The sequence below is a fragment of the Urocampus carinirostris genome, chromosome 7, assembly GCF_059441175.1.
Source record: "Urocampus carinirostris isolate Australia breed hairy pipefish chromosome 7, RoL_Ucar_1.0, whole genome shotgun sequence".
Classification (NCBI taxonomy): domain Eukaryota; kingdom Metazoa; phylum Chordata; class Actinopteri; order Syngnathiformes; family Syngnathidae; genus Urocampus; species Urocampus carinirostris.
In genome coordinates, this window is record NC_142355.1 from 44,958,943 (window position 1) to 44,981,037 (window position 22,095).

Sequence of the window (22,095 nt, forward strand, 5' to 3'; positions counted from 1 at the left end):
GCTGGCCAAAGATAGACCAGTTTATCATCATCAATGAGTCATCAATTTTATCATAAAGTCAAGTTAAATTTATTTGTCAGAAAGGACTGCACAGGTCACAATTACACCATCCCATGATCCAAAACCGACATAGTCAACATCAACAATGAACATAGGTCATAATTAAAATTGTTCAAGAAGTCTAATGTGGCTATGATGTAGCTTCCCATCCAACTGCTCGATGCAGATGATGACATTCCAGGCCAGGTGCTGGTCCACTGACTCACCTCAGTTCATCCTCCTATGAGGTTGGCACTTATTATAAGCTAAAGAATTTTAGTTTGTCTTATGTCTAGATTTAAACACTTCTACTGAGGTTGCAGATCTTACCTCAGGGCGCAGAGCATTCCGCAGCACCAGGGACTGAATGGAGAACGCTCTCAAGCCTGCAGATTTCTTCTTGGCTTTTGAATTCACAATTAGACCAACATTTTATGGGCGGAAGATGGAACATAGGGGCAATTCAAATCAGAGAGATAAGAGGAGGCAAGTCCATGCAAACTTTTGTATGTTAGTAACAGATCCTTAAAGGTGGTGTCCGTGACTTCAAAATATGCTTCTTGCTTATGCCATCCTCTGGCTGAAATTGTCATTGCAGCCTGTGTCAAGCTCTTTTTGTTGCGTGTGCAAGTACGTGTTTTTTTTTTTTTTTTAATAAACTCTTCGTTTTTCGTCTTTTTTTAGGGGTTGGGTTAGTATTTGGACTGTATTTAATACAGTAATTTTCTCTATTTCATCATTTCATCACTCTGTTTGACCCTCACAATGCCAATTGCCAGTGCCAATCAAACATACTTTTGATTGAACTCAGTTGGGCATTGTTAACACATATTTAATAGAGAAAAAAAAAACACTTTTGACTTTTTTAGGTCACCTCAGATTCGCACCCTTCATTTAAAGTTGCATCTTAAATAGACAGGGAGCCAGTGCAAGTTAGCTGAAATTGGATTCATATACATTTTTTCATTCATGTCGATTGAGTTTGTGGTATATGTTTGAGAATAATATGTCACTGTTTTCAGTTGAAGGAACGGGTCCAGAAGTTCTGGCTCAAAATGGTCCAACAAGTCGGGTGCGAACACTGGCCTGACAAAGCTGAGGATGAAGGCGCTTCAGCACCACCACTGCACGAGACAGTCCAGCTCCCTGTCCACGTCCTGGTGGTAACCCACGGGGCTTTGTTGTGCACGACCATGCGATACTTATTGGACGATTTGCACTGTGATGCCCCAGAGGGTTGCAGCCGTGCACGCATGTTTTCACTGTGCCCTAACGCTGGTATCAGTCATTTCGTGCTTACCTTGACAAAAGAGGACAGCACTTTTCAAGTTGCTCACATTCGATGCCTGTTTGTCAACAAGGGAGATCATGTAAACAAATAGGAAATTGAAGGTTGTTCTTTTCTTTTAAATAGCGAGTCATGAAAAGCTCACCTTTCAGCTAAATACAGAGACCCCTTGCTACTTCACGCTTTGGTTATCACTCCTTCACTCCTTCTCAGATTTTGAATCAAATTGATTTTGAATTGAATTGATTTCTAAGTGGGAGAAATGGCAAAATAGCAGGGTTTTGAAATACTTTTCTTCACCACTTGGTTTCACTTACTCAATCCCATGCTGACATTGACTTCAAAATACCACCCTTAAAAATGCAGAGGGAATCCATGTTATTTTTTCCCGCATACACTGGAATTTTGGCTGAATTTGCTAATGAATTATTTTGCAATTTTGAACCCAGATTTTTATGCGCAGCAAAGCTTTTCATGTGCGCTGGGAAGGTCTGGCCACTGCGCATTTATGTATCTTGACAACGCCAGCTTCATTGGCTATGACATGTACGACCTGGAGCAACAACTCGTGGGAAACCGCTACATTGAGGACAACACATGCTGCTAGCTGGTTGCACTCTAAATTTTGTTCTTACACCTAAATGATCCCTCCAATTTTGTTTTACTTTTGTGTAATGACAATTAAACAATTCATTCAACTACAACTATGCATTGTGTTATTATTTGTAGTTGCTCTTTTTTTTTGTTAGTCATTCTTTCAGTCGATAATGACTTCATCTCGAGGTAAGTTAAACCCTCTAGGGCAGAGGTGGCTAACCCGGTTCTGGAGAGCCGCATGTCCCGCATGTTTTGGAGGTTTCTCTGCTCCAATACAGGTGATTCCAATCACCTGGATCGTTATCAAGCTCTCACAAAGCCTGCTAATAAGCTGAAAATTGGCGTCACCTGTGTTGGACCAGAGAAACCTCCAAAACACGCAGGACGTGCGGCTCTCCAGGACCAGGTCAGCCACTCCTGCTCTAGGGTCTTTCATGAAGGTGCGACGTTAGTTTGCGAGATGTTTCTTAATTTTGCGGATTTTTTCACTTCTCGCAGGTGGTTTTGGTCTCCATTAACCGCAAAAACCAAGGGATCTCTGTATAACGTTTTGAAGTCAAAATGGGTGATCTACGTGAACCGTGAAGATCAAAGAAAATGTTTTAAGAGGGGTATAGGTGAGCAGCGACAAACGATTACCTGGATTTTTAATATGTCCACTGCATGTCACCAAAGCGCCACTTTCAAATCTGTATTTGCCGACTATTATTTCTCAACCACAGATCATTGAGGAAACCTATCCTGTTAGTTTACATAAAATAAAAGTCACGTACGCTGTGTTTACAGGGTTCGTACGGTTGCTTGAAATACTTGAAAACGTATGGATTTTAATGTTTTCTAGGTCAGGTAAATACTAATTTTGAGTGAAGTGTGTGGAAAATGCCTGAAATTGTTCTTCTCATGTGTCTTATCAGTCTAACTCTAGACCAAGCAAAAAATGAAAAATGTGTTTTAAAAAGTGCGTGAAAATGACGCTGACACACCTGCTCCGGTGGCTTGTCAATATGGCGTTGTCATGTGAAGCTTCACTGCCCCTGAGAGGACAGCTCTATTTAGAAAACCCTTTTTTTGTTGTTGCTGTTGCTCGGCTCACTGAGTAGAGCTGTCTCTTTCGGCTCCCAAACGGTTCCTCAGATTTTTTGTTATCTATTATATTATCAATAACAACACATTATTTACCAAATTATTTAGTAATTAGTAATTTCATGTTTTACAGAGGATCCCTGAAAAACACATGAAATATAAATGAAAATTTTTTCCAGATTTTTTTGTCTTCCTTATTGAGCTAAATTATTACCCAGCATCCACAAAGCCCTTTCTGTGTATGTAAACAAGTGTGATGTAGCTAAGCTTGCTGGTGCATTGTTGAAGCAGAATTCATGTCAGTTTATAGCAGCCCATTGACACAAAAATATTGTAGATCATAGATTTATGGTCTTCTTTAATAAGAAGATTCAACGCATACGGGGAGAAATTTCTAAAGACATCGTTAATACATCACATATTAAAGGGCTGAAATCTATAGATGCGCGACATGGTGGCTGTCCAGGGAATTTTTCCCGATTATAGTGATCTGTCATTTGATAATCTGAAACAAGTGGTGAATACGGGTTCGCTGATTAAAGTTCTTTTTGGGGTCCTTGGACCGTAAGTTCTAAATATTATAAACATATCACTCTTCTGAGGTGTAATTCCAGCAGCTTTTAAGTCCGCTGTTATTAAACCTACACTGAAACGACCCAACGTGGATCCAAAAAGCTTATGTAATTATAGACCTGTGTCAAACCTACCGTTTCTTTCTAAAATACTTGAAAAAGCTGAATGATTTTATATCCCAAAAACTATTTTGAATCAATGCAATAAGGATTCAGGGCTAACCACTTGACTGAGACAGCCCTGATTAAGGTAACCAATGATCTACTGGCAATGGACTCCGACGCTTCATCACTCTTGCTGCTGCTGGACCTTAGTGCTGCCTTTGACAATGTGGACCATAATATCTTACTAGAGCGGTTTGAAAAATGGATTGTTCTCTCAGTAACCGTCCTCTTATGGTTCAGATTCTACCTCTCAGATAGGACGCACTGTGTTAAATCTGGTGAAATGACTTCTGAGCCCTTTAGTGTTACCTGTGGTGTTCCACAGGGTTCAGTACTTCCCCCCTTCTTTTCAGCATTTACATGCTTCCATTAAGTGATATTATTCACAAGTACAATATCAGTTTCCATTGCTACGCAGATGACACTCAACTATATCTTCCAATGGAGGAATCTGCCACACTAAACTGTGGAAATTTGGAAACCTGCCTCACTGAGATAAAAGAATAGATGTCACTCAACTTCTTGCGCCTTAACACTGAAGAGACCGAAATGTTAGTTATTGGTCCATCTAAATGCCGTGACTTGTTCTCAAAAACTGCTCTGAACATTGACATATGTCATATCACCCAGAGTGACTCAAAGATTTAGGTGTCATATTTGATCCCGATCTGTCCTTTCAAACACACGTGAAGAATATTACTAGAACAGCTTTCTTCCATCTTCGCAACATTGCTAAAATTCGTCCTATGCTGTCTCAGTCGGATGCGTAAATTATAATTTACGCGTTTGTTACCTCCCGTCTCGATTACTGTAATGCACTTATCTCCGGTGTCCTGAAGTCTAAATCAAGAGCCTTCAGCTGGTACAAAATGCTGCAGCGAGGCTTTTAACTAAGACAAGAAAGTTTGATCACATTACCCCGATTTTAGCTAACCTGCATTGGCTCCCTGTTAGCCTAAGATGTGATTTTAAAATCTTGTTGCTAGTATACTAAATCATGCATGGACTTGCGCCCTGTTTGGCTGCGGCTGCATCGGCTCGCTACAGTTTAACTGTACGGGTCAAGTGTATCGACATTTCGTTCTGTGTGCATGGTTACAAAGAATGACAATAAAAGTAAATTCTTCTTCTTCTTCATCATATCTGTCAGATTTAATTTCCCCCTATGTTCCGGTCCGGAGCCTTCACTCTGAAAATGCTGGTCTACTAGTGATCCCAAGAGCCAAGAAGAGATCCGCAGGTTCGAGAGCGCTTTCCATCTGGGCCCCGGTGCAATGGAATGCTCTTCCTGAGATTTGATCTGCAACCTCAGTGGAAATGTTTAAATCTGAGCTTAAAACATATTTCTACTCTATAGCATATGAATAACCTATATTTTATGTTGATAATATGTGTATTATTTGCCCTCATGTAGGTTTTAGATGAGGGGATGGTGTCATAATAGTCATGCATGAGTCTTTGATTTGTGCAGCCCTTTGAGACTCTTTGTGATTAAGGGCTATACAAATAAACTTGACTAGATAAGAACAGCTCAAAATAGCAAAAAGTATGTGCTAGCAGTAAGATAGCGACTTTATTTTAGTTATAAAAAAAAATGATTGAAGCTGGATTTGTTTTGAAGGTACTGAAACTATTGAGAAATGGGCCTTGAAAGTGCTTGAAAAGTGCTTGATCTTGGTCATGAAAAAGGTGTACAAACCCTGTGTTCAAGGCTATATGAAAAATACAACAAAAAGTACCTGGGTCTCATAGCAGAAGTTTAAAGAGGCTTTATCTCCTTCCTGTAATAGCTATCAAATCTAACAAAGTTCCAATACCCAGCTAAACATTTTCATTTAAAAAAAAAAAAAAAGGCAGAAAGACTTATAAATCATTACAACAGTCATTTAAATTAGTATTACTATGCTATTTTTTCTTTAGTCCGTTTGCAACAAAGACAAATATTGGTCCATTTAACCAAATATTATTTAATTTTGTTTTATTCTAAGGCTTTTATCACCTGTTAATCCTGGGGTGACACGTCTTTTTTTTTTTTTTTTTTTTTTAAAAGACAATAACGAGAAGGATTTGTTCTGTAGCGGCAGTAGCTCAGGAGGTAGAGCGCTCGTCTTGAGATCAAGGGATCCCAGTTCGAATCCCGGCTTGTCCGTGTTACATGTCGAAGTGTCCTTGGGTAAGACACTGAACCCCTAATACCCCCAATTAGCAGTTTAGCGCCTTACATGGCTGCAAGGCCGCAATTGGGAAATGTGGAGCACATTATAAAGTGCTTTGGGAAGTCATTGACTTGAAAAGCGCTATATAAATGCAGATCATTTCATTTCTTTTAATTTTTTTTTTTATTGATTCCTCTCAAAGAACAAACCTCTCTCTTTGATGAGGGAACAGGTGACTGAAAGTTGAACCTATATAAACTATATTACCCTGTAACCCTTGCTAAAGATTTGAAAGCAACTTTGCAAGTTTTGGCCACTTTTTTAGAATCACAAAAACGGCAATATTATTATGTTCAACAAAACTGACAAGCCTTATTGTCATAGCAATAGAATACATGGCTTGTGACGTCCATTATCTGCGCCGCTTATCCTCAGTAGGGTCGCAGGGTGCTGGAGCCCATCCCAGCTATCTTCGGGCAGTGGGCAGGGGACAACCTGAACTGGTTGCCAGCCAGTCACAGGGCACACAGGGACAGACAATTCGCTCGCTTGTTCACACCTAGGGACAATTTGGACCTGACATGCATGTTTTTGGAATGTGGGAGGAAAGTGGAGTGCCCGGAGGAAACCCACGCAAGCACGGAGAGAACATGCAAACTTCACACAGGAGGTTTGATCTCATGACCTCAGAACTGTGCCGCACACGCGCTAACCACTGCGCCGCTGTGCTGCCTCTGATTACAACTTGATTGTTGCAATTACACAGTCAACAATTTAATGAAATGACAGCAAAGCTCAGGGGTCGGGATCCTAAGGCTCAGTGATAAAATGCTACTTGAGCAAGATCCATTTCTTGTAAACTCTACCTGGTGTGGTGCGTGTTTAGTCAAAGCCACCCTAATGATAATTTGAGTTCAGTCCAAAATATAAAGAGCGCAGTACAAACTACAGTTTACAGTCAAGGTGTCAAACCAATAGACCCCGTTTTGGCTGTACATCGCTAAATAATCTTTTAGATTGAAGGTCATTAAATATATACGTTCACTGTTGGGACACTTTGTTGAAAAACACAACAAACTGTAATTCCCCACAAATGTCAGCCAAGCACATGGAAGAATTTGATTGGTTAAGCGGTAAGGGTAGGCAGAGCTATGCAACACAGCACATTCTCACATGCGAACACTGCACAGAAGGGAAATATATCCATGTCAGGGTTTCAATGTAAATCTCTTGAATTTCTGTCTCAAGGTAATTAGCTTGTTTTTATATTACTAAATATAAAAACAATGTTTCTCATACACACACACACACACACATAAAGTAACGTTTCAATAATGAGTGTAATTATATCTCTTGTACATTTATCAATCTTGTATTCTTTTATTTTGAAATCATGTTCTTGTGTGCACTGATCTCTCTGACGCAAAATAAACGTCCCTCTCTCTCTCTCTCTCTCTCTTTGTGGACTTTGACCAGGAAGGACGTAAGTTATTTTCGCTGCCGTTATAATGTAGAATTAAACTATATACATGTATTTTATCTGTGCAAATATAGCCATTAAACAGTCTTAATAATGTTCATCTCTCACAATCCATAAACTTTTTGTTTGCAGTTATCTGTGAAAAACTTACCAAAGAATTCCACATGCACCTTGTTTTGAAACCATTATTTGTGGAAAAAAAATTAAGTCAAAATAAGCCTCAGTGATCTTAAGTAACTCTGGGAGGGGAAATGTGTCTAAAATTGCATATTTGTTAATTATTGCAAGCCCTGGCAATATTATTTCATAAATTTGATCAAATTAGTGTCACACAGAGATGTTAAATGTGCTGAATTATTGTTTGGCGGTTTTGAGGAATTTCGTCTCAAAACTCTCTTAAAAAAATGAACAGTTTCACGTGTGCCTGGTTCAATCCTCCGTTGGGTCACTCTGGTCGTAGGAGGTGTACCAGATTCTAACAAAATGCCCCTCCTGCTTAAAAAAAAAATTCCCCTTCGCGCAAACGTTACTAAAACACCTAAGCATCTCATTTTTAAAGTACGAAGATATTTCACCTTGTATACCTTGTAGAAATAACTTTTGTGCAAGTTAAAAAAATATAGACTTGCAAAAATTTGTATCCGTTGATATTTTGACAGTTCATTTCAGCGTAAAAAGCTTTATGTTCGAGCATATAGCAGTTTTTTACAGATGTGATATTCGGAAAATTACTATTTTGAAACGCTGGTCAATCAATTATTAAGAGAAGGTGGTGTCAAGTCAATATTTTCAACTTGCTCAAAAGTTATTTCTGGAAGCTCTATACCAGGGGTCAGGGACCTATTGCTCGTGAGCCAAATATGGCTCTTTTCATGAGTACCTATGGGCCGGGGACAAAATGCTAATTGTGCAAATTCCTTCATAGCGCTCCAATTCTGGCAAGTTCATTGTTGGGTTTGGTGCATGCACAGACAAATCTACTTTAACAGTTTACAGTCAATGCGTCACAACAGACCCCATTTTGCCCTGTACATCGCTAAAGAATCCTTTATATGGAAGCTCATTAAATATTGTATGTTCACCCTTTTTGAACAACATCCTTTGTTAGTTGTTACACATTATTCACAGACAAAAATGAAGTTAAAAGTGTGGAAATCTTCGATTTTATTTTGTTCACATGAAAACACATGGCCTACATAAATGACACAAATAAAAGGCGTCCTAGAATAGATAATTTTCTATGCTTTTAAAAGGATGATCAGTGACAAGAAGCATAGCAAAAATAGCTCAAGGTTTAAAGTTTAATGGACAAAAGAAGGTTAAAAGGCAACTGGTGTGACCCGGTTTTCTAAAAAAAATGATGTGAATCTCCCTGCGGGGATGAATAAAGTATCTATCTATCTAAAACAATCTGCCAAATCAGTTTTACATTCCAGTCAAAATCTGACAAAATCAAATTATTTGATCACATAAACATTGCTTGTTACTTTTCAATATAAACTTGACGCATGCAGTGTTGTCAAATTAAAGTCATTTATTTTGGGGTTCAATTTATTTTCCTTTTAAACTCACTAAAAATCCAGTTCTTTGTTATCTTGAAAATTGTTGCCCCCAAAGGTCAGTTGAAGTGCCCGCAGTATTGTTCTGAAAATAGCTCAATGTAGTCATCTGATAAAATGATTTGTTTGTTCGTTGACTGAGTCTATTTAACTGTATTCATAATAATTAGCCTGGTAATAACAAAGTAACAACATAGTGATAATATGATAAGTTGTTTTAGAAATTCAAAAAAATTCCAGTTCATGGGCTTCATGGCTTTGAATTTCTAAAATAACATCTTGCTATTACTATGTTGTCACTGTGTTATTACCAGTTTTTTTATTAAAATATGGTTGAATAGACTCAGTCAACTAATAAAAAAAAAACCATTTCACTAGAAAATCACAACAACCGAGCACTGGTGAGTTATTTTCAGAACAGGTACGCGAATACCTCAACTGTCCTTAGGGGGCACCTGGATGTCCGCGGGCACCACATTGGAGACCCCTGGTCTAGTGTGGTGCTTAAGGTAAAGAGAGGCAGAGAGACAAAAAAAAATAATGCTAGGTGGATAGTAGGCTGGAGAAAAGTTTGGCCCGAACGTAATGATTGACATTTTAGGCCAACCTAACGCCCAAAATCTGGGTTCGGTCGGGCTTAAAATCTTACCTCCACGGCCTCTCATTTTAGGTTGGGGGCCACAAGGTAGAAATAAAACCCTCCCTCTCCCTCTCTCTCTCTCACACATACATATGTATATATATAAGAGAAATAAAGAGAGGAAGTAACATAGCTCCAGTTGCTTTGCGAGTGGCGCCTGACTTTGTCAACTTCAAGTAGAAATATTTCCAACTGACGCAAATTTTTCTTTTGTGCTTCCTTGAATGTTGTTTAGCGGGACCATAAAACTAACTCCCAAATTTGATCAAGTTAGTATTGTTCCGCCCGGTTGGTTTTGACCGGACTCACTGGCCCGTTTGTATGCAAAACCTTTAAGGGGTCTTCGTCACTGGACGAGACGGTCTCTTTTGACACGGCTTCCGGCTGGTCCGGTTCCCGATGGCTGTGATCCAGATCGACAGATTCTTTGACGGGACGGGAAGGATTCGACTCGGACCGAAACGGGTCGGAAGGGTTCACATCATCGCTCCTGCTCCGTTTTCTTGCCGAAGAGGCTAGGGAAGGCTCAAGTGAGACGGGGGTCCGACACAGTGATTTGGCTGCAGGCAGGATAGGTTGACTTCTGTTTGGGCAGTGAATTTCACGACTGTTGTTTTGATTCTGTATGGTGGGAAAAATGATCAGCGTTTGTTCCACAGCTATTTACAAACTCAAAGGTGGGTAGTAACAAGTTGCATTTACTCCATGACATCTACTTGCGTATGCTGTGGGACATTATATACTTATGTGAGTATTTTTAAATCACTATACTTTTTTACTTTCACTTAAGTAGATTTGTTAAGAAGAAAATTTACTCCTAGACCGCTACATTACCCTACAGTGAACCCGTTACTAAGTAACTTAAATCCCCTCCACGTAAGTACCGCAATTTCAGAGTCGTTTTTTAAATGATCACAAAGTAACACTCCACGCATCGGCCCGGTATTGCAGTACCTCCGGGAACGGTGCATTCGCAATGATCGCAGCAAGGCTTTAGGGCTAGGACCTTAGCTTGGCCTTTTGGCTGAGAGTAAGTGTCCCGGCTCCTAGGCTTTGTAGCGTATTATGAACTGACTGATAACGGATAATGGATAATGAATAACGAAGATAGAACAATAACCCTTAAAAACCCCACAAAGTAAAACACATGGAAAAAACTTGTCTGAGGTCGTTTTCATCTTCCTCCACTTGCAAACTATCGACTCTTCAATCTTTAATTCTCTTGCGGCTGCTTGGTTTCCATGTTCTTCCGCGTAGCGTAGAAATCAACAAAACACCGAAAGCATTTAATGGAGGGAAAGCGAGGTTTTGTATCTAATATTTGGGGCGACCACTTTGTTAAGCCTCCGGTGGCAAAATAGCTTTCAAATTGCTAGATACGCTATGGCGTTAGCATACATAAATACTTCCGCAAACAATGGACGCATTGCATGTGAGGTCACGTGACCTCTTCTGCACAAGCAGGTCTTTTGTATCGTCCACATAGAATTCACAGGAGATTGCATTTAGTTGGAAATGTGAACAATCTGGCAAAAACGTCATATTTTACCCAAACATGTTGGATGTCAGAGGTATGACTCTGCCGACTGCCAAGGCTCGAACCTGTGAGCTCCCAATCTTAGGACGCCCAACCCTAGGGCCACCGAGCTGCCGCTTTTCATTTCACACAGGCGTACCAAACGACGGGGCACAATTTGAAGAGATTCGGAGAGTTTTATGTGTGCCCTATGGCTGTGAAAATACAGTACTGTAACGTGTTACTAATAAGATTTGGTAACTCAAATGTTTGTACTAAATGGTGTTTTAGTCCGCTATTTATTAATAAAAGATTAGTAATTGAGGTGTCCTCTGATAGCTAACTTGCTCCTGATGTGACATACAACCTTCCAACAATGTGGGGGGGGCATGTTTATGTTTACTTTCAAATCTCAAGTAGAGTATGAGGACCCTGATTTTTTTACCCATGGAGGTACTCTTCCTACTATACATAGTCGCATATTAACCGTAATTACAACTGTAAAATAAAATACTGAATCAGGGGGTCAATTTGTATGCACATATTTGGTTGCGCGTCACCAGTAGCAAATGATAGGCAGTGCATGGGGAGCGGGGCGTGGCTTATACCACAACAACAAACAAGCCTGAAATCAATTGATGGGTGAGAGTGTGCTTATTTTTGTTCTTTTTTTTTTCTTCAAAATTATTTTTGCAATACCCCATGGCAAGATTGCACAAACCAAGAAAGATGAAGGGTTCACTGTTTCCATTGATTGTTTTTTTCTATTAATTTTATTTTATTATGTGGCTATTTTTAAGCAATTTTAGAGGGTCAGCTTCAAAACGGCAATTTTTAACTAGACAGTTGCTCTTAGAGTAGCACACTTACTTTGGGTGTGAGTGATCTGGGGGCTAATGGAATTATTTTTTGAAAGAAGTAACTGTAACTAGTATTAACTGTTTTTCAGTGATGTGCTCAACACTGTTTGCCATGTTAAAAATGTTGGCAGCAGAAAGCACAAGGCCAAATGAGTTACAATGTCATTTAAAGACTTTACAAACCATCTATTCAGCCATCCATTATCTTCCGCTTATCCGAGGTCGGATAGCGGGGGCAGCAGCCTTAAAAGGGAAGCCCAGGCGTCCCTATCCCCAGCCACCTCCTCCAGGTCATCCGACAAAGTCCCTCCAGCGTGTCCTGGGTCGTCCTCGGGGCCTCCTGCCGGTGGGACATGCCCGGAACACCCCCCGAGGGAGGCGTCCAGGAGGCATCCTTATCAAATGCCCGAGCCACCTCAACTGGCTCCTCTCAATGCGGAGGAGCAGTGGCTCTACATAGAGTCCCTCCCGGATGACTGAGCTTATCACTTTATCTCTAAGGGAAAATCCAGACACCCTGCGGAGGAAACTCATTTCGGCCACTTGTATCCGGGATCGTGTTCTTTCGGTCATAACCCAAAGTTCATGACCATAGGTGAGGGTAGGAACGTAGATCGACCGGTAGATCGAGAGCTTTGCCTTTCGGCTCAGCTCCCTCTTTACCACAGACGCTGCACCGACCAGTCCGTCAATCTCCCGTTCCATCCTAGCCTCACTCGTGAACAAGACCCCAAGATACTTGAACCCCTTCACTTGGGGTAAGATCTCATCCCCAACCCGGAGGGAGCATGGCACCCTTTTCCGGCTGAGTACCATGGTCTCGGACTTAGAGGTGCAGATCCTCATCCCGGCCGCTTCACACTCTGCTGCGAATCGCTCCAGCGAGAGCTGAAGATCACAGCCTGAGAAAGTCAACAGCACCATGTCATCTGCAAAAAGCAGTGACTCAATGCTGAGGCCCCCAAACCAGACTCCATCCCCACCAAGGCTGCACCTAGAAATTCTTTCCATAAAAGTTATGAACAGAATCGGTGACAAAGGGCAGCCCTGGCGGAGTCCAACCCTCACCGGGAACGAATCAGACTTACTGCCGGCAATGCGGACCAGACTTTGGCACCGGGCATACCAGATAAGACCGTGCGGTACCCCATACTCCTGAATTACCCCCCACCGGTCCTCCCGAGGAACACAGTCGAATGCCTTCTCCAAGTCCAGAATTTCCTCGAAGCCGTTCGAAAGTCGGCTTCCATGGCCTCGCCAAACTCCTCCCATGCCCGAGTTTTTGCTTCGGCGACCGCCGAAGCCGCATTCCACTTGGCCAGCCGATACCTTCAGCTGATTCCAGAGTCCCACTGGCCAGGAAGGCCAGATAAGACTCTTTCTTCAGCTTGACTGCATCCCTCACCGCCAGTGACCACCAACAGGTCTGAGGGTTTCCGCTGTGGCAGGCACCGACTACCTTACGACCACAGCTCCGATCAGCCGCTTCGACAATGTAGGCGCGGAACATGGTCCACTCGGACTCAATGTCCCCCACCTCCCTCAGTACATGGGCAAAGTTCTGCCGGAGGTGTGAAATGAAACTTCTTCTGACAGGAGATTCTGCTAGCCGTTCCCAACAGACCCTCACAACATGCTTGGGTCTGCCGGGTCGGACCGGCATCTTCCCCCACCATCATAGCCAACTCACCACCAAGTGGTGATCAGTTGACAGCTCCGCCCCTCTCTTCACCCGAGTGTCCAGAACATGCGGCCGCAGGTCCGACGAAACGATGACAAAGTCGATCGTCGAACTACGGCCTAGGGTGTCCTGGTGCCAAGTGCACATATGGACACCCTTATGTCTGAACATGGTGTTCGTTATGGACAAACCATGACGGGCACAGAAGTCAAATAACGAAACACCACTCGGGTTCAGGTCAGGGGGGCCGTTCTTCCCAATCACGCCCCTCCAGGTCTCACTGTTATTGCCCACGTGAGCATAGAAGTCTCCCAGCATTACAAACCTATCACGCTGAAAAGACGCATGAGTTCTTCTTTAGCGAAAATGTGGTGAAAGCCGTAGATTTGGCATGGACAGAGGTGACATGTCACCACCAATATCAAGCGATCATAGTTTTTTCCCCAAGAATATTATGTAATCCTTTTTAAAAAACAATCGATCTTAGGGGGTGGGGAGGATGGCTCAGCATGCGGGAAAGGATTTTTTGTTGACAAGTTAGGCCATTGTTCATTATAATGTTTGCCTCGCGCATTTCCAACTGATCGTCAAAATCCAGCAAAAGCAGACATCATTGGATCAGTTTTTTCAAAAAAGAAACTCAAAAAGGTGAATTAATATTTGTATTATTTCCTTTTTTCTTTGTTTTTTTACATTATGTACCTCTCATTTTATGTTTATTGTGCGGTAATTTCAATTTAACATTTTAAACATGTATTTGTTTCATGTTCTGATGCTCTTATATGATTCATTACAAAAATATCATACTGTAATTTTGCCGGGTTTGGGACAGATTAGCGCATTAACATTCAAATTTAGTCTCGCCTTACGAAGTTTTCAGGTTACAAAGCGACTCTAGAATGTTAAGTATAGGCCACTATTGGTTTATGTGGAGTGATTTGTTGGGGATTTTTTTCACATCTAGCGTAAACTACCTTACTGCTTTTAAAAGATAGTGTTGATTTTCTAGGGGAGTGGAACGTCTTTCTCGGGAAAAAAAATCTGAAAACATCTTGTTCATTGTTTTCGCTTTTTTTCAAATCCAGGGCATTAAAACTAATAAAAATAATAATATTTGTTAACATTTTCGCATTTTAATGTAACATTTCATGTATTGACAAGTTACCAATGTCGGGAAAAATGCTGTTATAAATAACGCTGTTGATCTTTTCAATAGAAGGGTAATCTAACTTTTTTCGCCGTTACAACAGCATTACTGACGGTCAAGACGGCCAAAAGGAGTGCGTTACTTTGAATAAATTCAGAAAAGGCGTGGACGGATGTTTACTTTCGTGTCACTCACAAGTAAACCATGAGATACAACTGTAGATATTAAGGGACCCACTGCACATGCTTGGTATTATGTGTTGTGCAGTTCTCATGTCATTGAGCACATTACATCACATCGAGAGAAGGATTGGAGAGTCTCTTGGTATAATGTTGAAGTGTTTACTTGTGTGAAAATACTAGAAGTACAGTAGCATATGTCTACTTGAGCATTTATCTGACTAGAGACGGCTATTTATTCGAGAGAGTGAAACTCATTTTATATTGCTTTACAGTTGATATTTGTTGAGAACAAAATACTTGAAGCACAGCAGAATATGTCTACTTGACAAGTTGTCTCAGGTTGTGAGGGTTAGATTTAATTTCTTGGACTCCCTTTATGTTGTTTTCTGCTGATTGTTATTTTTTTATATTATTTTCTGTTTCTTTTTGTTGCACTTCAAGTGTAGGATAAATCTGTTGCTGGTGGGGTGGAGTAAATAATACAAGGTTCTATAAGACAACTACCTTTCTGTTTTTCTCTATAAAACTGACTTGAATAGTGCTCAGAACATTCCAAATTCATACAACAACATACATAACAATAACCTATTTTTAATCAATGGGAATAGTTACTTTTCCTGGTAATTACTGCTTTTTTTATAGAGTAATTTAGTTACTAACTTGGTTACTTTTAGGAAGAAGTAGTAACTGATTATCTTTTTAAAGTAACGTACCAAAGATGGGATATTAATGGATAGTTGTAAATAATTTAATATGCATGCTTATTTTATAACCACTGCATTTTGAGAGCCTGTTCTTCATTTTTTTAACTTTAGCCTCTTTATTTTATTCTATTTGGAATCTTTCCAAATTATTTCACCTACACCTACTGTGTCGTGAAAAATGCATTAGAACACAAGTTACTCACAAAATTGCTCGTCTGTCCCTCTGAGTCCATGCACGCTAACCGCTTTCTTCTCAGGTCAAATAGGGACGAAGACTTGCGCCCCTGTATCTTCACTGAATAGAGAAAAGCAAGTATTTAGAAGTGAATGGATTTTATTGTTATACAGTAAAATGTACAGTACACTACAACAAAACTGGAAGGTTTCTCCTTTCAGTGCAAAGTAGTGTATGTCAACGTTAAAAGATAAACATGTGTAAAAAGATAAAAATGTGACAAAAAAATAATATATTAACTAGAATGGCGTTACGCGCTTTAAGAGCGAAACCATTTTGGGTGACATTTCCCTTTTTAACAGGGTCCTTCGCCTCTAGAAAAACCTACCTGATTTCTTGTAAAAGATTGTAATCCTGGCCAAACCTGTTCTGCCCTGAGAGAGTAGAATGTCTTTCTGGGAAAGTTGCTGAGTCAGCAAAACAGAAAATGCAGTCGGAATTCTTGGGCAGTTTTCACATCTGGGATAAGCTATCTGACGGCCTGTAAAAGATGGTGTTGCTATTCAATGTTGTGCTTTCCCAGAGACGGGAATGTCTTTCTGGGATAAAATGCTGGCTCAGCAAAACAAGAGTGCTAAGTCCACTGTTTGGGTATTTTTTTCCACATAAAGGTCATCCCATCTAACTGTCTGCAAGACATTGTATTGAAATTGAATGTTGCCTGGGAGAGGGGATGTCTTTCCGAGTCGGCAAAACCAAACATACTGAGTCAGTTTTTGTTTTGGAATTTTCACCTCTAGAGTTACCTACCTGATACTTGTGAAAGATTGTGATCCTGACCAAACTTATTCTGGCCTGGGAGGGTAGTATTTATTTCTAGGAAAACAGCTGAGTCAGCAAAACAAAAAAATTTCAAGTCAGATTTGGGGCATTTTTACATCTAGTGTAACATACCTGTGTCAGGAGGACCAGAACAGAGCAGGAGACCCAAGAGCGTTCGTTACAAGTCTTTTATTTGGGGAAGCGTACAGGGTTAGCGGGAGACGCGATGACCGTCGAACGTCAGCAGCAACGCCGTGAAGACAACTTCGGAACACGTAGCCAATCGTAGCGTGGGACGGAAGCAGGTCGAGTTTACCGGGACTGGAGAGAAGATCGTAGCTTGGGACGGAAGCAGGTCGAGTTTACCGGAACTGGAGAGAAGATCGTAGCGTGGGACAGAAGCAGGTCGAATCGGAGGCAGGCAGGCAGAATCAGGTAAACAAGAAGGCACAGGTAATCGGGAGAGTCATACGGGGTACAGAAGTAATCCTCAGACGAAGAGGTCTTGGCGTAGCGTGCTTAAAAAGGGAACATAAACCAATCAGGAAGCGCATTCCAGCGCGTCAGATGATTACCCCAGGTGGCTCCATTTAGGTAATCATGACAGAACCCCCCCCCTCAAAGGACGGCTCCAGAAGTCCCCCAGAAAAAAAAATAAACCCAAGACATGTCACAGGGAAACACAGGTAAATCAGGAGAGCCAACTCAGGACAGGCAGAATCAGACAGGACAGGCAGAATCAGAACCGGCAAGACAGGACAGGCAGAATCAGAACCGGCAAAAACAGGACAGGCAGAATCAGAACCGGCAAAATCAGAACCGGCAAACAGAACAGGCAAAATCAGAACCGGCAAACAGAACAGGCAAACAGGACAGAATCAGAACAGGCAGAATCAGGGCCGGCAGCAGAGTCGGACTGGCAGGCAGCGGAGCCGGACAGGCAGGCCGGAGAGTCGAAGTCAGACTGGCAGGCAGGAGAGTCGGACTGGCAGGCAGGGGAGTCGGACAGGCAGGCAAGGGAGTCGATCAGGCAGGCATGGGAGTCATTGCGCAGTCATAAGGCCGATGGTGCCCGGTCAGTGTTGGGCACCGATGAAGTGGCTTGATGTGTCATTACTTTGGAGAGATAGGACCAGTCCCGACCCAACAGATCCCACTCGAACCGTAACTGACTCGCTTGCTTAGCCAATTTCCCCACGTCGGAAATGACTTGCCGAACTGCACATTCTAAAGGGGGATTGGGCTGCTGGTTCTGGCTTTCATAGTCGTCAGGGGGCATATGTACGAACGCGGGGTCCATTCTGGTCTGAGGATTCTGTCAGGAGGACCAGAACAGAGCAGGAGACCCCAGAGCGTTCGTTACAAGTCTTTTATATGGGGAAGCGTACAGGGTTAGCGGGAGACGCGATGACCGTCGAACGTCAGCAGCAACGCCGTGAAGACAACTTCGGAACACGTAGCCAATCGTAGCGTGGGACGGAAAGCAGGTCGAGTTTACCGGGACTGGAGAGAAGATCGTAGCGTGGGACGGAAGCAGGTCGAGTTTACCGGGACTGGAGAGAAGATCGTAGCGTGGGACGGAAGCAGGTCGGATCGGAGGCAGGCAGGCAGAATCAGGTAAACAAGAAGGCACAGGTAATCGGGAGAGTCATACAGAAGTAATCCTCAGACGAAGAGGTCTTGGCGTAGCGTGCTTAAAAAGGGAACATAAACCAATCAGGAAGCGCATTCCAGCGCGTCAGATGATTACCCCAGGTGGCTCCATTTAGGTAATCATGACAACCTGACTGACTGACAGATGGTGTGTATATTAAATGCTGTTCTGGCCTGGGAGAGTGTAATATTTTTATCTGTACAAAACACTGAGTCAATAAAGCCAAAAGTGCTGAGTCAGCTTTTTGGGACATTTTTCCACACTTGTGGTAACCCACCTGGCTGCCTCTAAAAGATACTGTAGTTTTTGATAGTCAAATGTCATGTTGGTCTGGGAGAGTGGAATGTCTTTCTGGGAGGAAAAAAGTCTGAATCATCAAAACCAAAAGTGCTGAGTCAGCTTTTTTGCATTTTGTCAGATCAAGAGTAACCTACCTGACTGCCAGTAAAAGATGGTGGTGATATCTACACTCCTTCCCCCTTTTCTTGGGTGAACAGATAGGCAGACAAAAGACAAAATTATATATAAACTAGAATTCCACACTAAAACATCACCACCCTCGCTTTGCTCGCAGGCAGTGTTGGGCACGTTACTTTAAAATAGTAATTACATATATTTACTTACTACTTGTTCCAAAAAGTAATTGAGTTAGTTACTGAGTTACTCTATAGTAAAAGTAATTAGTCCCCAGGGAAAGTAACTATTTCTCTTACTTTGAGAACTTGCATGTGAAAGAATTTTAAATTTTCTGAGCAGTATTCAAGTCGGTTGAATAGAGAAGAAACTACAGGTAGTTGTGTTGTAGAACCTTGTGATATTTATTGCACTTCACTAGCAACAGTTATTCCGCACTTGATTTTGTTTATTTTCCAATTCTTTTTCAAGGTTACATTGTTCATTTATGTTAAACACAAATTAGATTATTTATATGATTATTTATATCGTTTTGGTCTTTTATCAGCATACAGTGGTACCTGTACTTACGAAATTAATTTGTTCAGGGAGTTGCTTTGTAACCTGATAATTTGGTAAGTTGAGACAAATTTTGAATGTGAATGCGCTGATCCTTTCCTAGCCTGGCAAAATTACAGTATGATATTTTTGTAATGAATCATAAAACAGCATCAGAACATGAAACAAATGCATGTTAAAATTGGATTACCGTACAATAAACATAAAACAAGAGGTACATAATGTAAAAAGAACAAAGAATAGAGGAAATAATAAAAATATTAATTTACCTTTTTGCCTCGCATTTTTTTAAAAACTGATCCAATGACGTCTGTTTTTGCAGGATTTTGACGATCAGTTGGAAATGCATGAGGCAAACATTATAATGAACGATAGCCCAACTTGTCAACACTTTTCCCGGATGATTCCTTTCCCAAAATTCAGAGATTTCATGGAATTCTGATAAATTGTCTTTAATTCTGGCTGATTTAACGATGGCTGCGTCCTCCTCCAAGCCATCTTGTGAAAACTCCTCCACCTCTTCATCTCTGAACTGTGACGGTGACAAAAAGAGCATGCGTGGGATACACGCATGCGGGTTGGCCCTCAGATTTTAGATGATAGCCAGTTTGTAGTGATGTTACAAATGGATCTGGAGTCGCAAGTCATGCCCCGCACAAAGGGGGCATGGTTAAATGGTGCCTGTATCGAGGTCCGTCCCGTTTTTTCCTCATGTCACGCGACAGAAGGCAAACAAGGCCCCGTTTTTAGCACTCGCGTGACTGACTTGCGTTATGATTCGCGCTCAATTAATAGGCGCGAAAAAACCCAGGAGGAGCTCCCTGCATGACCGTCTGACGTGAGTCTTGGATCATTGCTGCGTTCTTTCGGCTACCGTAAATTCTGGACTATAAGCCGCTACTTTTTTCCCTAACTTTCAACCCTGCGGCTTATTCAGTGATGCGGCCAATTTTTCTAACGCCGCCAGCGGCGCTCGAGTGTTGCTACCATTAACTGCCCTGTCACAGCCACCGTTTGGGGTGAAAGCTATATTATTATGATTAAAGCTTTGAAAACTCTCTCGGTGTACCATCTTTCTTTGTAAATATGTGTAACCCATGCATAATATGTATTTGCAACTGTATATTTTTGTAATGTATTTATTTGTATTTATTATAGACACTTATTCTGATATGTTTTGCACGGGTGAACGAAAAATGAGGGGCGGAACAAACGCAGGGTGCCGAGTTTAAGTGGGGACCGCCAAAGGTGAGGGACAAACAAGGAAAGAAGAGGGGGTAAAAAATTGGTTAAAGAAAAAGGAGTTGCAAGAGTAAATGTGTTCATCTGATATATTTTTCCCACCCTTACCTTTGGAAATATACAATTTTCCTTGGATTACTTTCAACGGGACCCGGACTCTGCAGGTCTGCATCAAACCTTAAGTACTGGTATCATTTTCTGTTCATTTTGACGGCTGTGATTTTTGGACTGTGGACTTTAATGAAGGACATTTAGTTTCAATCACGGGACTTGAAGTCGGGTTTGGGTTAATTTGGTGTTTGTGTTACATGTTTAAATGTAGGCGCATGCGGCTTATATACAGGTGCGGCTTGTGTATGTACAAAATCGGTTTCCCTCTTAAAATGTGGTGGGTGCGGCTTATAATCAGGTGCGCTCTATAGTCCGGAATTTACGGTACTTGAGAATGTGTGTGTGTGTGTGTGTCACACTGAATACAATAATTATAATTATGTAATATATGTAGATACAAATGTCACAGATTTTATTCCTAGAGAAAAACAAATAAAATGCACTATTCCCTCTATCAAATGTGTTTCCCAGTTACACAAGCACATCAAGTTACTGGTCATACAACTGACAAATATACGGACAATATTTAATGGACAAAACTTCCATTATTTTGTGCAAATATTTACTGGTTTGTTGCCTGTTAATCAAATGACCAGCAAATGTCAGCACATGTAAATGATCTATTAAATGAAGCCTCGATTGATCAGGCTTTGGGCAAATCAATTTGCCCAAAAGATTCGATACATTCACGGGGCTTCATCCAGCCATCACTACCAGTTTGTTTATGTTCGAGAAACTCTGGGAGCGGCTAATAGCAGCGTGACTGTATTTAGGACTTTGTATCCTAAAACGCCTTTTTAACTAGAGGTAATATTTTCCCGTTTAGGTACTTTGTACCCTGAAACTTCCATATGTAAACATTTGTAAGTAGAGGTACCCCTGTATTTGGTATTTAAGTAATACAAAGTGCATAGAAAGTAATCCAGTTACATTTCTTCAATATTATAACATTCAGATTTCGTTGCTGATTACATATTTCAACTAGTAACTGTATGGGATTATATTTTTAAAGTAATCTTCCAAAACCTGGTGCTAGTCTACTAAAAAAACAATTTGCTTACTTGTAGACTCCCCCAGTAAGCGAGCCGGTAGATGACTCCTCACGAATCCGTCGTGTGTCGTCCTTAGTGCCCTATTTGCCTGCAATCCTGAGGTCCAGCTTAGCTCCTCCAGTTCTTTGGACCTGGACTTACAATTGACGTAACCTTGTGCAGCGATCATAAGGAAAGGGGCGAAAGCCGCCCACATGTTGACATGAGAAAGGCGCCCTCCTCATTACTGCGCTGTCTGTTTGCAGCCTTTGTCGGGAGAAAGTCCAAGCGGCCTATATCAACACAAGGGCAATGAACCGATTAACAGTCCCAATAACAATAAGACTTAAAATGCCTGTTGTCTATCATTGTCTATCATTGCCTTTGTGGAATTTTTTCCTTTTTTTGTTTTTTTCCCC

At 41.4% G+C, this 22,095-nt stretch overlaps 2 protein-coding genes across 2 annotated transcripts in view; one reads left to right on the plus strand and one right to left on the minus strand.

Moving 5' to 3' along the window:
* Positions 1–2,031, plus strand: part of tigara (TP53 induced glycolysis regulatory phosphatase a) — a 28,014-nt gene extending 25,983 nt beyond the window's left edge. Inside the window, exon 6 of the mRNA XM_088341086.1 lies at positions 1,062–2,031. Within this exon, the coding sequence (XP_088197212.1) occupies positions 1,062–1,421 (360 nt within the window). The 3' untranslated portion in view covers positions 1,422–2,031. The remainder of the gene's footprint in view (positions 1–1,061) is intronic.
* A 6,489-nt stretch (positions 2,032–8,520) lies between these two features.
* Positions 8,521–21,969, minus strand: LOC148363431 (uncharacterized). The gene is made up of 3 exons (XM_088341087.1): positions 21,707–21,969; positions 15,873–15,964; positions 8,521–10,200 (listed from the first exon to the last, which is right to left on the minus strand). The coding sequence occupies exons 1-3, from the start codon at positions 21,891–21,893 to the stop codon at positions 9,850–9,852; spliced, it is 630 nt and encodes a 209-aa protein (XP_088197213.1). The 5' UTR covers positions 21,894–21,969; the 3' UTR covers positions 8,521–9,849.
* Positions 21,970–22,095: the final 126 nt, after the last annotated feature.